This window comes from Stigmatopora argus, chromosome 15, assembly GCF_051989625.1.
Source record: "Stigmatopora argus isolate UIUO_Sarg chromosome 15, RoL_Sarg_1.0, whole genome shotgun sequence".
In the NCBI taxonomy this organism is placed as follows: domain Eukaryota; kingdom Metazoa; phylum Chordata; class Actinopteri; order Syngnathiformes; family Syngnathidae; genus Stigmatopora; species Stigmatopora argus.
The window spans coordinates 16,376,983-16,391,248 of NC_135401.1; the positions used below are offsets into that span (position 1 = coordinate 16,376,983).

The 14,266-nt window shown below is 59.2% G+C and overlaps 1 protein-coding gene across 1 annotated transcript in view; it reads right to left on the reverse strand.

The window, feature by feature from the left end:
• Positions 1 to 14,266, reverse strand: part of setd3 (SET domain containing 3, actin histidine methyltransferase) — a 90,989-nt gene that overhangs the window by 10,444 nt on the left and 66,279 nt on the right. Inside the window, exons 10-11 of the mRNA XM_077620222.1 lie at positions 5,460 to 5,626; positions 4,087 to 4,172 (exon numbers count right to left, since the gene is read on the reverse strand). Of these exons, the coding sequence (XP_077476348.1) occupies positions 4,087 to 4,172; positions 5,460 to 5,626 (253 nt within the window). The remainder of the gene's footprint in view (positions 1 to 4,086; positions 4,173 to 5,459; positions 5,627 to 14,266) is intronic.

The following is a 14,266-nucleotide window of genomic DNA, read 5'->3' on the forward strand; positions in this document are numbered from 1 at the left end:
AGGCTGATATTTTAATGATTGACCGCAAGACCTTCAATCAGACTTAATAACTAGTCATACCTCTACTTACGCCTGCCTCTAGGACAGGCGTGTCAAACCGATCCTCAAAGGGCCGCAGTGGGTGCAGGTTTTCATTCCAACTCAACAAGAGGATACCTTTTGCAAGTGTAATCAGTTAATTAAAGTCAGGTGCTACTTATTTGAGAAGACACCTGATTGGTTAAAATGTCGGCACTGGATCGGTTGGAACAAAGACCAGGACCCACTGCGGCCCTCGGCGGAATCGGTTTGACACCCCTGCTCTAGGAGCAAAATTTCCAAGTTATGAAAAATTTTATTTGCAAATGAGTGCCACGAGATAGGAAAAATATCCAAGTTACGAAAACCCCCAAAAGTACATGCATTCGTTATCCGTGATTTTATTTTGAAAATATTGTCGCGGATGCACTGATTCTCACTCTAGAAGCTCTCTACTCTATACTGGGCTCTCATTGGCTGTCTCACGACAACCATTGTTTCAAGATTCTCTCTTTTTTGACCACCGTTCATCTTCACGTACTTCTGACGGCGTGTTTTTGTTGAGTTTTTCCAAGTGTGGATATAGCAGCTGCTTCTGTTTTTATCATCATGCCTCCCAAGAAAATTACCAGTGCAAATGAAAAGAAGTGGTCAGCGTGGATGACCAGTTGGTCGAGTGGGCATAAAAACAAACTCTAGAGTTAATGGTACACTTGACAATACGGGGGAATACAACGAGAAGGCAGACGAGGAGGGAGCAGCGAGCATTGCAACAGCAAAAAAATCAAAATCAAAATCAAAGAAATGCTGGAGATGTTTTACAAACTTTCTGTCTTCATAGAAAAAAAAAACATCCAGAACAAGTGTTCACGAGTCGTGCGATTGCCCACTTTGACGAAGTTTGTCTGTTGCATTATAGAAACATTATTAAAAGTCATTAAAAGGCAATCATCTTTGATAGTTATTTTTTCAAAACGCCCATCAACCAGCACAGCAGAAGGGCAAGTGAAATCCAAACAGGTAAGAACCAGCAGCGAGCAATAAAACGGGTGAAAAATTAAATTCCAAAGGAATGATAAAACGTTAATGTTTGTTGTCGATTAATGTTGTTGTTTGAAGTGCTCTAACAAATTCCAAATTCCAAGTACAGTATCTTCTTATTAGACAGCCTACTGGTGATAACATTGATGTGCAGGATTATTGGATAACTTTATTCATCCTGTATTCGGGAAATTTCATTGTGACAGTAGCAAGAAAAGGCATAGTTATAAGTTAGACAGTACAGTCGCAAAGGCCGCAGAACAACAAAGCAAAAGCACAAAGTACAAAGCAAATCAAGATCAATGGGATCATTAAGAATCACCAGAGCAAAAATACAAAACGAGCAAGAGTGGATGGAGCTACCGCCACCGGCTGCCACATGAATGGCGCCATCTTGGTTTCGGTAGCAAAAACGGATAGACTCAAAAGACGTTGTAAAGTTGGACAAAAACTGGAACCACACACAGGAAGTCCTCCACGAGATGGGGAACCCCTACAGACTGGGACCGAGGCAGAGAACATGCAGAGTCACTCCTCCAAGCCCATCCGCACAGTTCCTCAGTAGTCTGGAGCCGAAGACAACAGCAGCAGAGTAGGGCACCTCGACTCCGTTGCTGGTAATCGCCGACAGCTCTTCCATCTTATCCCACGATGGAATGGTTGGTCAGAAGCGTTGCCTCTTCTCCCGGCACTTTTGTCCAGCTCCGAATCTCCGGCGGCACCGAGGTGTTGCTCCTTCTGCTGTGTATTGTAACAGCTAGTCCCATGTGTGTGACAGCGTAGGCATGGCTGAATGGTTCCAAAAAAGAAGTAGCCAAAAGAAGCCAGGCTAACAGAACAAGGAAAGTTGTATAAACCGTGACCGGATGATTCGCCTAAAGACGTTTCGCCGACGGACGTTTGACAGACGGACAGGTCGCCGAATGGACGTTCCGCCGAACGTTCATTCGGCCGAATGAACGATCGGCCGAATGAACGATCGGCCGAACGGAGGTTTCGCCGAAACGGGATTCGCGCGCTCGCCCCGCCCCCGGATCGTGTGTGTACAAGTTTTTCAACCTCGGCCCGCGGGCCATATACGGCCCGTTAGGATTTTTAATCCGGCCCGCCGCCGGCGTTGTCCAAATTATAGTAAAAATCAATGATTCATTTCCCTTTGCCGCTCATCACTCTCAATTTATTAGTCTACCGTCAATGGCAGCCCAGGAATAAGCACTCTTGGGCGGGCATGGCATCCCGGGAATAAGCACTCTTGGGCGGGCAGATGTAGCAGAACCGAGCCGTAAAATGACAGCAATCGGGTCAAATCCATCCTAAAACAGCATTTAATGATTAAATACAAATACTGGAGCTCTTTGGACATTAGAACCGAGCCCAGGGAAGTGAATTCCTTGGTAAACTGTGGCGATGATGTTGCGATGGGGGGAAAAAAAACATCTATATACGTCCATTCGCCAAACGGCTCAGAATGCTCTCGAATTCGGTCAAATACAGCCGAAAACAGCGTTTAATGATTAAATACAAATACTAGTATTAGAACCGAGCCCAGGGAAGTGAATTCCTCGGTAAACTGTCGCGATGATGTCGCGATGGGGGCAAAAAAAAACGTCTATATACGTCCATTCCCCAAACGGCTCAGAATGCTCTCAAATTCGGTCAAATACAGCCGAAAACAGCGTTTAATGATTAAATACAAATACTAGTATTTGTATTTAATCATTAAACGCTGTAAGTGTATTTGTATTTTTCATGAAATATGAATTAATGAAATATTGCCGGAAAGAAGGTTGATTATGGAATTATGTACAAATATATAAAAAACAGGGGGAATGTTAGGGTTATTAGTCTTACATTATTTTATATTTGCTTGCAATGAAGAACGCTTTGCTTTACATAGCTTATTAACATTAGAAAAGTTATTATAGTCTACACCTGCTTGCAACGAAGTAAATGCTTTGCTCCTTAGTTAGACCAAACAACAGCAAGGTCGAATCCTCTTGGACTGCTGGAATGTGGAGAAGATCCTTCGGCTCTACATGACCTTCATTTGTTTTGAGAGCTAAGATGTCTATTGTAACTAGGGTACTCGAAGCTAATAAACAAGGAAAAGATGTGTGAGGCCAGAACGAACCTGGACAGAGACTTGTAAGGTTCGATTCTCCTTGCAAGCAAACCCAGAAGATTGTCTTGTCTCTTTATTTGGGCGTGCATTTGGGAATGCCTATTGATGAACCTATCAAAAACATACTTCATTCAAGTGGACAAATCCCCTTTACAACGTTTTCATAATTGCCTCGAGTACTTAGACCTGAAATAACCTTTAATGGTTATAAGATTTTTTTAAAAGAAAATACCAGCAGGAGGCTTGGTTGATTATTGCGGGATTGTCAGCATGTAACCTTCTGTATTGTACAGTATATCACAAAAATGATGGATGTGTGTGTATGTGGGGGGAGGGGGGTCTTTTGCATTTGGGGCCTCTAATTTTGAGACTGAATTTAGATCCATAATGGTAGGGATGGGAAAAATGGTCCTCAGGGGCCGCTGTGGGTGCGGGTTTTTGTTCCAACCGATCCAGTACAGACAGTTTAACCAATGGGGTTTCTGCTGAAACAAGAAGCACCTGACTGCAATCCACTGATTGCACTTTTAGGACACCATATTGGTGAAAAGGTGACCTCGTTATGGGTTGGAATGAAAACCTGCATGCACTGTGGCCCTTTGTAGAATAGTTTGCACCCCCCCGATTTATGGTGATGTACTTGGTAAGCTATAATGGGTGATTTTTCTCTATTACAGTCAAAACAGTCAAGATAAATATTACATGCATTGTAAGAATTGCACAGTTACCACAGAGTCCCTTGGACCTATGGTGCACGGAGACTGAACAAATAACATTTTTTACCCCCCGGTGGAGTGGGAGACAAGGCTTGAAAAAAAAAATGCTTTGCTCGAACTAAAGTTAATTCAGACCACATCAGAATGTTCCATATTGTTGGGTGCAGTACAACAAATGACATTTCTTACCCTCTGTCATGCAGAAGACTCTCAAAAAAGCTAGGAGCTGTGCTGAAACTGGATATTCATTCAAGTGGAGAGCAAAGACACATGACCTAGAAATCAATAGATAAAAAAATCATGAATTCATTCACCACTGTTTTAAGAACAAACAACAATAATTAATCCAGATACTCATCTGAGAAAATACAACTACTGAGCACAGAAAGATAAAAACTTGTCAGGCAAAGAATAGGCAAAAAAAAATAAAAAAATGTCTTCAGATACAGCAAAATATGTGGTTTGACTGAGAGGATAAATAATAGATATGATTGTGAATGTGCAAAATATATGCCTTATCTCTTTTCAATGTAGAGGAGCAGCAGTTTGACTCAGCGTTTCACACAGATGACTAAGCTTCTCCCCAATCTCTAATGCCTGACTATCCAATTTCAGCCATAAGCCCTGCTGAGGTGTCGTAGAGAAATGTTGACGGTCGTTGCGGACATTTTTGAGTGTCCGTGAACGAAACAGGGTGCGGAGAGATTCTGGTCTAATCTTCTTTATATTACGGAATAAAAAGAAGTGCAGAGGTGCAATGGGTGGTACTGAATATGAGATGGCATGAATAAAACAACATTAAAATAAAAGGTTTTTCAATGATTTCAAGCAGCCAAATAAGCACTAAATATAAGAATTTTCTCTCTCATCTCATTTTCTGAACCGCTTTATCCTCATTAGGGTCGTGGGTGCTGGAGCATATCCCAGCTGACTACGGGCCGGAGGCGGGGGACACCCTGATTCGGTGGCCAGCCGATTGCAAAGCACAAGGAGACGGACAACCATGCACACTCACGCCCATACCTAGGGGCATGCATGCATGTTTTTGGAATGTGGGAGAAAACCGGAGTACCTGGAGGAAACCCACACAGGCCCGAGGAGAACATGCAAACTCCACACATTTCGGACGTGACCTGGATTTGAACCCAGGCCTATCTAATCTTTTCAAGTAGGAAAACTTGCACAATTGGTGGTTGACTAAATACTAACTTGCCCCACTGTACATCTAATCTTGTATTCTGTAATATCAATATGTTATGTGGGTAATGAAAAGGGTTGATGTATATAATTCAATCTTTTGAATTATTTTTTGTAAAAAGAAAAAGACGCAATATCATGTCTTAATGTTGAGTTAGATTTTGTTGAGCAAATTGTCCAGCTTTATCATGGGGCCCAATGACAATGCCTTTCTAGTATTTTCCTATATTTAGATTAGACATTAATTAATGTTAAAATTCGACAATAACTAAACTACAAGTCAAGTCAGTTTAGGTCCCAATAACAATAATTTGATGCCTTGAGAATAAAAAAAGAAAAAGAGTAAAAATCAATATTATACATACACTGGGATACCCGCACGTGCCAGAACCTCTGCTTTCATGGCATAAAGTCTCTCACTTTTACTGATGCCCAGCTTGATCTTCAATTGATCATGGATGTTGTCTTGGAAGAAGAAGCCGTTATGGACAAAAAAGTCGGCATTGGATCTTGTGCCATAAAAAATGTAAATCTAGAGACAAAAAATAATAATTACTGTGCATCTAAATGAAATTGTATTGTTTTAAAAGGTAGGTGGATGGACTTTCAATTTGCTTGGAATTTAAAACTGGTGTCAGGGTTTTTATTACATGTTATTACATTTTAATATACATTTCGCTTTCTGCAACTAATAATCACAAATAAAAAATTCTACAATCAGATAAGTTTGTAAAGATGTGTGTGTATAAATGGACACACTTTCGCTGGACACGCTCCCGCTGGACATGCTCCCGCTGGACCCGTGTTCACGCTCGCCGGACCCGCGCTCGCTCTCGCCGGACCCGCGCTCGCTCTCGCCGGACCCGCGCTCGCTCTCGCCGGACCCGCGCTCGCTCTCGTCGGACCCGCGGTCGCCGTACCCGCGTTCGCTCTCGTCGGATCCGCGCTCGCCGTACCCGCGTTCGCCTTATCAGCGCGCGCGCCCGCCGGACCCGCGCTCGCGCCCGCCGGACCCGCGCTCGCGCCCGCTGGACCCGCGCTCGCGCCAGCCGGACCCGCGCCGGCCGGACCCGCGCTCGCGCCCGCCGGACCCGCGCTCGCGCCCGCCGGACCCGCGCTCGCGCCCGCCGGACCCGCGCTCGCGCCCGCCGGACCCGCGCTCGCGCCCGCCGGACCCGCGCTCGCGCCCGGTGGACCCGCACTCGCGCTCGGTGGACCCGCACTCGCTCTCGCTGGACCCGCGCTCGCTCTCACTGGACCCACGCTCGCGCTCACTCTCGCTGGACCCGCGCTCGCGCTCACTCTCGCTGGACCTGTGCTCGCACTCACTCGCTGGACCCGCGCTCGCGCTCACTCGCTGGACCCGCGCTCGCTCTCACTGGACCCACGCTCGCGCTCGCTATCGCTGAACCCGCGCTCGCTCTCGCTGGACCCGCGCTCGCTATCGCTGAACCCGCGCTCGCTCTCGCTGGACCCGCGCTCGCTCTCGCTGGACCCGCGCTCGCGCTCACTCGCTGGACCCGCGCTCGCGCTCACTCGCTGGACCCGCGCTCGCTCTCACTGGACCCACGCTCGCGCTCGCTCTCGCTGAACCCGCGCTCGCTCTCGCTGGACCCGCGCTCGCTCTCGCTGAACCCGCGCTCGCTCTCGCTGGACCCGCGCTCGCTCTCGCTGAACCCGCGCTCGCTCTCGCTGGACCCGCGCTCGCTCTCGCTGGACCCACTCTCGCTCTTGCTCGCTCTCGCTGGACCCGCACTCACTCTCGCGGGACACGCTCTCGCTGGACCCGCGCTCACTCTCGCGGGACACGCTCTCGCTGGACCCGCGCTTGCTCTCGCTCTTGCTCGCTCTCGCTCTTGCTCGCTCTCGCTGGACCCGCGCTCGCTCTCGCTGGACCCGCGCTCGCTCTCGCTGGACCCGCGCTCGCTCTCGCTGGACCCGCGCTCACTCTCGCTGGACCCGCGCTCGCGCTCGCTCTCGCTGGACCCGCGCTCGCGCTCGCTCTCGCTGGACCCGCGCTCGCTCTCGCTCTCGCTGGACCCGCGCTCGCGCTCGCTCTCGCTCTCGCTGGACCCGCGCTCGCTCTCGCTGGACCCGCGCTCGCGCTCGCTCTCGCTCGCTCTCGCTGGACCCGCGCTCGCTCTCGCTGGACCCGCGCTCGCGGTCGCTCTCGCTGGACCCGCGCTCGCGGTCGCTCTCGCTGGACCCGCGCTCGCGGTCGCTCTCGCTGGACCCGCGCTCGCGGTCGCTCTCGCTGGACCCGCGCTCGCGCTCGCTCTCGCTGGACCCGCGCTCGCTCTCGCTGGACCCGCGCTCGCGCTCGCTCTCGCTGGACCCGCGCTCGCTCTCGCTCTCGCTGGACCCGCGCTCGCTCTCGCTGGACCCGCGCTCGCTCTCGCTGGACCCGCGCTCGCTCTCGCTGGACCCGCGCTCGCTCTCGCTGGACCCGCGCTCGCTCTCGCTCTCGCTCTCGCTGGACCCGCGCTCGCTCTCGCTCTCGCTGGACCCGCGCTCGCGGTCGCTCTCGCTGGACCCGCGCTCGCGCTCGCTCTCGCTGGACCCGCGCTCGCTCTCGCTGGACCCGCGCTCGCGCTCGCTCTCGCTGGATCCGCGCTCGCGCTCGCTCTCGCTGGACCCGCGCTCGCGCTCGCTCTCGCTGGACCCGCGCTCGCGCTCACTCTCGCTGGACCCGCGCTCGCGCTCACTCTCGCTGGACCCGCGCTCGCGCTCACTCTCGCTGGACCCGCGCTCGCGCTCACTCTCGCTGGACCCGAGCTCGCGCTCACTCTCGCTGGACCCGCGCTCGCGCTCACTCTCGCTGGACCCGCGCTCGCGCTCACTCTCGCTGGACCCGCGCTCGCGCTCACTCTCGCTGGACCCGCGCTCGCGCTCACTCTCGCTGGACCCGCGCTCGCGCTCACTCTCGCTGGACCCGCGCTCGCGCTCACTCTCGCTGGACCCGCGCTCGCGCTCACTCTCGCTGGACCCGCGCTCGCTCTCGCTGGACCCGCGCTCGCTCTCGCTGAACCCGCGCTCGCTCTCGCTGGACCCGCGCTCGCTCTCGCTGAACCCGCGCTCGCTCTCGCTGGACCCGCGCTCGCTTTCGCTGAACCCGCGCTCGCTCTCGCTGGACCCGCGCTCGCTTTCGCTGGACCCGCGCTCGCTCTCGCTGGACCCGCGCTCGCTCTCGCTGGACCCGCTCTCGCTGTCGCTGGACCCGCTATCGCTCTTGCTCGCTCTCGCTGGACCCGCGCTCACTCTCGCGGGACACGCTCTCGCTGGACCCGCTCTCGCTCTTGCTCGCTCTCGCTGGACCCGCGCTCGCTCTCGCTCTTGCTCGCTCTCGCTGGACCCGCGCTCGCTTTCGCTGGACCCGCGCTCGCTCTCGCTGGACCCGCGCTCGCGCTCGCTCTCGCTCTCGCTGGACCCGCGCTCGCTCTCGCTGGACCCGCGCTCGCTCTCGCTGGACCCGCGCTCGCTCTCGCTGGACCCGCGCTCGCGCTCGCTCTCGCTGGACCCGCGCTCGCGCTCGCTCTCGCTGGACCCGCGCTCGCGCTCGCTCTCGCTGGACCCGCGCTCGCTCTCGCTGGACCCGCGCTCGCACTCGCTGGACCCGCGCTCGCACTCGCTGGACCCGCGCTCGCACTCGCTGGACCCGCGCTCGCACTCGCTGGACCCGCGCTCGCACTCGATGGACCCGCGCTCGCACTCGCTGGACCCGCGCTCGCACTCGCTGGACCCGCGCTCGCACTCGCTGGACCCGCGCTCGCTCTTGCTCGCTCTCGCTGGACCCGCGCTCGCTCTCGCTGGACCCGCTCTCGCTCTTGCTCGCTCTCGCTGGACCCGCTCTCGCTCTTGCTCGCTCTCGCTGGACCCGCTCTCGCTCTTGCTCGCTCTCGCTGGACCCGCTCTCGCTCTTGCTCGCTCTCGCTGGACCCGCGCTCACTCTCGCGGTACACGCTCTCGCTGGACCCGCGCTCACTCTCGCGGTACACGCTCTCGCTGGACCCGCGCTCACTCTCGCTCTTGCTCACTCTCGCTGGACCCGCGCTCGCTCTCGCTGGACCCGCGCTCGCACTCGCTTTCGCTGGACCCGCGCTCGCACTCGCTCTCGCTGGACCCGCGCTCGCGCTCGCTCTCGCTGGACCCGCGCTCGCTCTCGCTGGACCCGCGCTCGCACTCGCTGGACCCGCGCTCGCACTCGCTGGACCCGCGCTCGCACTCGCTGGACCCGCGCTCGCACTCGCTGGACCCGCGCTCGCACTCGATGGACCCGCGCTCGCACTCGCTGGACCCGCGCTCGCACTCGCTGGACCCGCGCTCGCACTCGCTGGACCCGCGCTCGCTCTTGCTCGCTCTCGCTGGACCCGCGCTCGCTCTCGCTGGACCCGCTCTCGCTCTCGCTGGACCCGCTCTCGCTCTTGCTCGCTCTCGCTGGACCCGCTCTCGCTCTTGCTCGCTCTCGCTGGACCCGCTCTCGCTCTTGCTCGCTCTCGCTGGACCCGCTCTCGCTCTTGCTCGCTCTCGCTGGACCCGCTCTCGCTCTTGCTCGCTCTCGCTGGACCCGCGCTCACTCTCGCGGTACACGCTCTCGCTGGACCCGCGCTCACTCTCGCGGTACACGCTCTCGCTGGACCCGCGCTCACTCTCGCTCTTGCTCACTCTCGCTGGACCCGCGCTCGCTCTCGCTGGACCCGCGCTCGCACTCGCTTTCGCTGGACCCGCGCTCGCACTCGCTCTCGCTGGACCCGCGCTCGCGCTCGCTCTCGCTGGACCCGCGCTCGCTCTCGCTCTTGCTCACTCTCGCTGGACCCGCGCTCGCTCTCGCTGGACCCGCGCTCGCACTCGCTTTCGCTGGACCCGCGCTCGCACTCGCTCTCGCTGGACCCGCGCTCGCGCTCGCTCTCGCTGGTCCCGCGCTCGCGCTCGCTCTCGCTGGACCCGCGCTCGCGCTCGCTCTCGCTGGACCCGCGCTCGCTCTCGCTGGACCCGCGCTCGCGCTCGCTCTCGCTGGACCCGCGCTCGCGCTCCCTCTCGCTGGACCCGCGCTCGCGCTCGCTCTCGCTGGACCCACGCTCGCGCTCGCACTCGCTGGACCCACGCTCGCTCTCGCTGGACCCACGCTCGCGCTCGCTGTCGCTGGACCCACGCTCGCGCTCGCTCTCGCTGGACCCACGCTCGCGCTCGCTCTCGCTGGACCCACGCTCGCGCTCGCTCTCGCTGGACCCACGCTCGCGCTCGCTCTCGCTGGACCCGCGCTCGCACTCGCTGGACCCGCGCTCGCACTCGCTGGACCCGCGCTCGCACTCGCTGGACCCGCGCTCGCACTCGCTGGACCCGCGCTCGCACTCGCTGGACCCGCGCTCGCACTCGCTGGACCCGCGCTCGCACTCGCTGGACCCGCGCTCGCACTCGCTGGACCCGCGCTCGCACTCGCTGGACCCGCGCTCGCACTCGCTGGACCCGCGCTCGCTCTTGCTCGCTCTCGCTGGACCCGCGCTCGCTCTCGCTGGACACGCTCTCGCTCTTGCTCGCTCTCGCTGGACCCGCTCTCGCTCTTGCTCGCTCTCGCTGGACCCGCTCTCGCTCTTGCTCGCTCTCGCTGGACCCGCTCTCGCTCTTGCTCGCTCTCGCTGGACCCGCGCTCACTCTCGCTGGACCCGCGCTCACTCTCGCTCTTGCTCACTCTCGCTGGACCCGCGCTCGCTCTCGCTGGACCCGCGCTCACACTCGCTTTCGCTGGACCCGCGCTCGCACTCGCTCTCGCTGGACCCGCGCTCGCGCTCGCTCTCGCTGGACCCGCGCTCGCTCTCGCTCTTGCTCACTCTCGCTGGACCCGCGCTCGCTCTCGCTGGACCAGCGCTCGCACTCGCTTTCGCTGGACCCGCGCTCGCACTCGCTCTCGCTGGACCCGCGCTCGCGCTCGCTCTCGCTGGTCCCGCGCTCGCTCTCGCTGGACCCGCGCTCGCGCTCGCTCTCGCTGGACCCGCGCTCGCTTTCGCTGGACCCGCGCTCGCACTCGCTCTCGCTGGACCCGCGCTCGCGCTCGCTCTCGCTGGTCCCGCGCTCGCTCTCGCTGGACCCGCGCTCGCGCTCCCTCTCGCTGGACCCGCGCTCGCGCTCGCTCTCGCTGGACCCACGCTCGCGCTCGCACTCGCTGGACCCACGCTCGCTCTCGCTGGACCCACGCTCGCGCTCGCTCTCGCTGGACCCGCGCTCGCACTCGCTGGACCCGCGCTCGCACTCGCTGGACCCGCGCTCGCACTCGCTGGACCCGCGCTCGCACTCGCTGGACCCGCGCTCGCACTCGCTGGACCCGCGCTCGCACTCGCACTCGCTGGACCCGCGCTCGCACTCGCTGGACCCGCGCTCGCTCTCGCTGGACCCGCGCTCGCACTCGCTGGACCCGCGCTCGCTCTCGCTGGACCCGCGCTCGCACTCGCTGGACCCGCGCTCGCTCTCGCTGGACCCGCGCTCGCTGGACCCGCACTTACGCTAGCTCTCGCTGGACCCGCACTTACGCTAGCTCTCGCTGGACCCGCACTTACGCTAGCTCTCGCTGGACCCACGCTCGCGCTCGCTCTCTCTGGACCCGAGCTCGCTCTCGCTGGACCCGCGCTCGCTCTCGCTGGACCCGCGCTCGCTGGACCCGCACTTACGCTAGCTCTCGCTGGACCCGCACTTAGGCTAGCTCTCGCTGGACCCGCACTTAGGCTAGCTCTCGCTGGACCCGCACTTAGGCTAGCTCTCGCTGGACCCGCACTTAGGCTAGCTCTCGCTGGACCCGCACTTAGGCTAGCTCTCGCTGGACCCGCACTTAGGCTAGCTCTCGCTGGATCCGCACTTAGGCTAGCTCTCGCTGGACCCGCACTTAGGCTAGCTCTCGCTGGACCCGCACTTAGGCTAGCTCTCGCTGGACCCGCACTTAGGCTAGCTCTCGCTGGAACCGCACTTAGGCTAGCTCTCGCTGGACCCGCACTTAGGCTAGCTCTCGCTGGACCCGCACTTAGGCTAGCTCTCGCTGGACCCGCACTTAGGCTAGCTCTCGCTGGACCCGCACTTAGGCTAGCTCTCGCTGGACCCGCACTTAGGCTAGCTCTCGCTGGACCCGCACTTAGGCTAGCTCTCGCTGGACCCGCACTTAGGCTAGCTCTCGCTGGACCCGCATTTAGGCTAGCTCTCGCTGGACCCGCACTTAGGCTAGCTCTCGCTGGACCCGCACTTAGGCTAGCTCTCGCTGGACCCGCACTTAGGCTAGCTCTCCCTGGACCCGCACTTAGGCTAGCTCTCGCTGGACCCGCACTTAGGCTAGCTCTCGCTGGACCCGCACTTAGGCTAGCTCTCGCTGGACCCGCACTTAGGCTAGCTCTCGCTGGACCCGCACTTAGGCTAGCTCTCGCTGGACCCGCACTTAGGCTAGCTCTCGCTGGACCCGCACTTAGGCTAGCTCTCGCTGGACCCGCACTTAGGCTAGCTCTCGCTGGACCCGCACTTAGGCTAGCTCTCGCTGGACCCGCACTTAGGCTAGCTCTCGCTGGACCCGCACTTAGGATAGCTCTCGCTGGACCCGCACTTAGGCTAGCTCTCGCTGGACCCGCGCTCGCACGCGCTGGACCCGCGCTCGCTGGACCCGCGCTCGCTCGACCCGCGCTCGCGCTCCCTCTCGCTGGACCCGCGCTCGCGCTCGCTCTCGCTGGACCCGCGCTCGCGCTCGCTCTCGCTGGACCCGCGCTCGCTTTCGCTGGACCCGCGCTCGCACTCGCTCTCGCTGGACCCGCGCTCGCGCTCGCTCTCGCTGGTCCCGCGCTCGCTCTCGCTGGACCCGCGCTCGCGCTCCCTCTCGCTGGACCCGCGCTCGCGCTCGCTCTCGCTGGACCCACGCTCGCGCTCGCACTCGCTGGACCCACGCTCGCTCTCGCTGGACCCACGCTCGCGCTCGCTCTCGCTGGACCCGCGCTCGCACTCGCTGGACCCGCGCTCGCACTCGCTGGACCCGCGCTCGCACTCGCTGGACCCGCGCTCGCACTCGCTGGACCCGCGCTCGCACTCGCTGGACCCGCGCTCGCACTCGCACTCGCTGGACCCGCGCTCGCACTCGCTGGACCCGCGCTCGCTCTCGCTGGACCCGCGCTCGCACTCGCTGGACCCGCGCTCGCTCTCGCTGGACCCGCGCTCGCACTCGCTGGACCCGCGCTCGCTCTCGCTGGACCCGCGCTCGCTGGACCCGCACTTACGCTAGCTCTCGCTGGACCCGCACTTACGCTAGCTCTCGCTGGACCCGCACTTACGCTAGCTCTCGCTGGACCCACGCTCGCGCTCGCTCTCTCTGGACCCGAGCTCGCTCTCGCTGGACCCGCGCTCGCTCTCGCTGGACCCGCGCTCGCTGGACCCGCACTTACGCTAGCTCTCGCTGGACCCGCACTTAGGCTAGCTCTCGCTGGACCCGCACTTAGGCTAGCTCTCGCTGGACCCGCACTTAGGCTAGCTCTCGCTGGACCCGCACTTAGGCTAGCTCTCGCTGGACCCGCACTTAGGCTAGCTCTCGCTGGACCCGCACTTAGGCTAGCTCTCGCTGGATCCGCACTTAGGCTAGCTCTCGCTGGACCCGCACTTAGGCTAGCTCTCGCTGGACCCGCACTTAGGCTAGCTCTCGCTGGACCCGCACTTAGGCTAGCTCTCGCTGGAACCGCACTTAGGCTAGCTCTCGCTGGACCCGCACTTAGGCTAGCTCTCGCTGGACCCGCACTTAGGCTAGCTCTCGCTGGACCCGCACTTAGGCTAGCTCTCGCTGGACCCGCACTTAGGCTAGCTCTCGCTGGACCCGCACTTAGGCTAGCTCTCGCTGGACCCGCACTTAGGCTAGCTCTCGCTGGACCCGCACTTAGGCTAGCTCTCGCTGGACCCGCATTTAGGCTAGCTCTCGCTGGACCCGCACTTAGGCTAGCTCTCGCTGGACCCGCACTTAGGCTAGCTCTCGCTGGACCCGCACTTAGGCTAGCTCTCCCTGGACCCGCACTTAGGCTAGCTCTCGCTGGACCCGCACTTAGGCTAGCTCTCGCTGGACCCGCACTTAGGCTAGCTCTCGCTGGACCCGCACTTAGGCTAGCTCTCGCTGGACCCGCACTTAGGCTAGCTCTCGCTGGACCCGCACTTAGGCTAGCTCTCGCTGGAC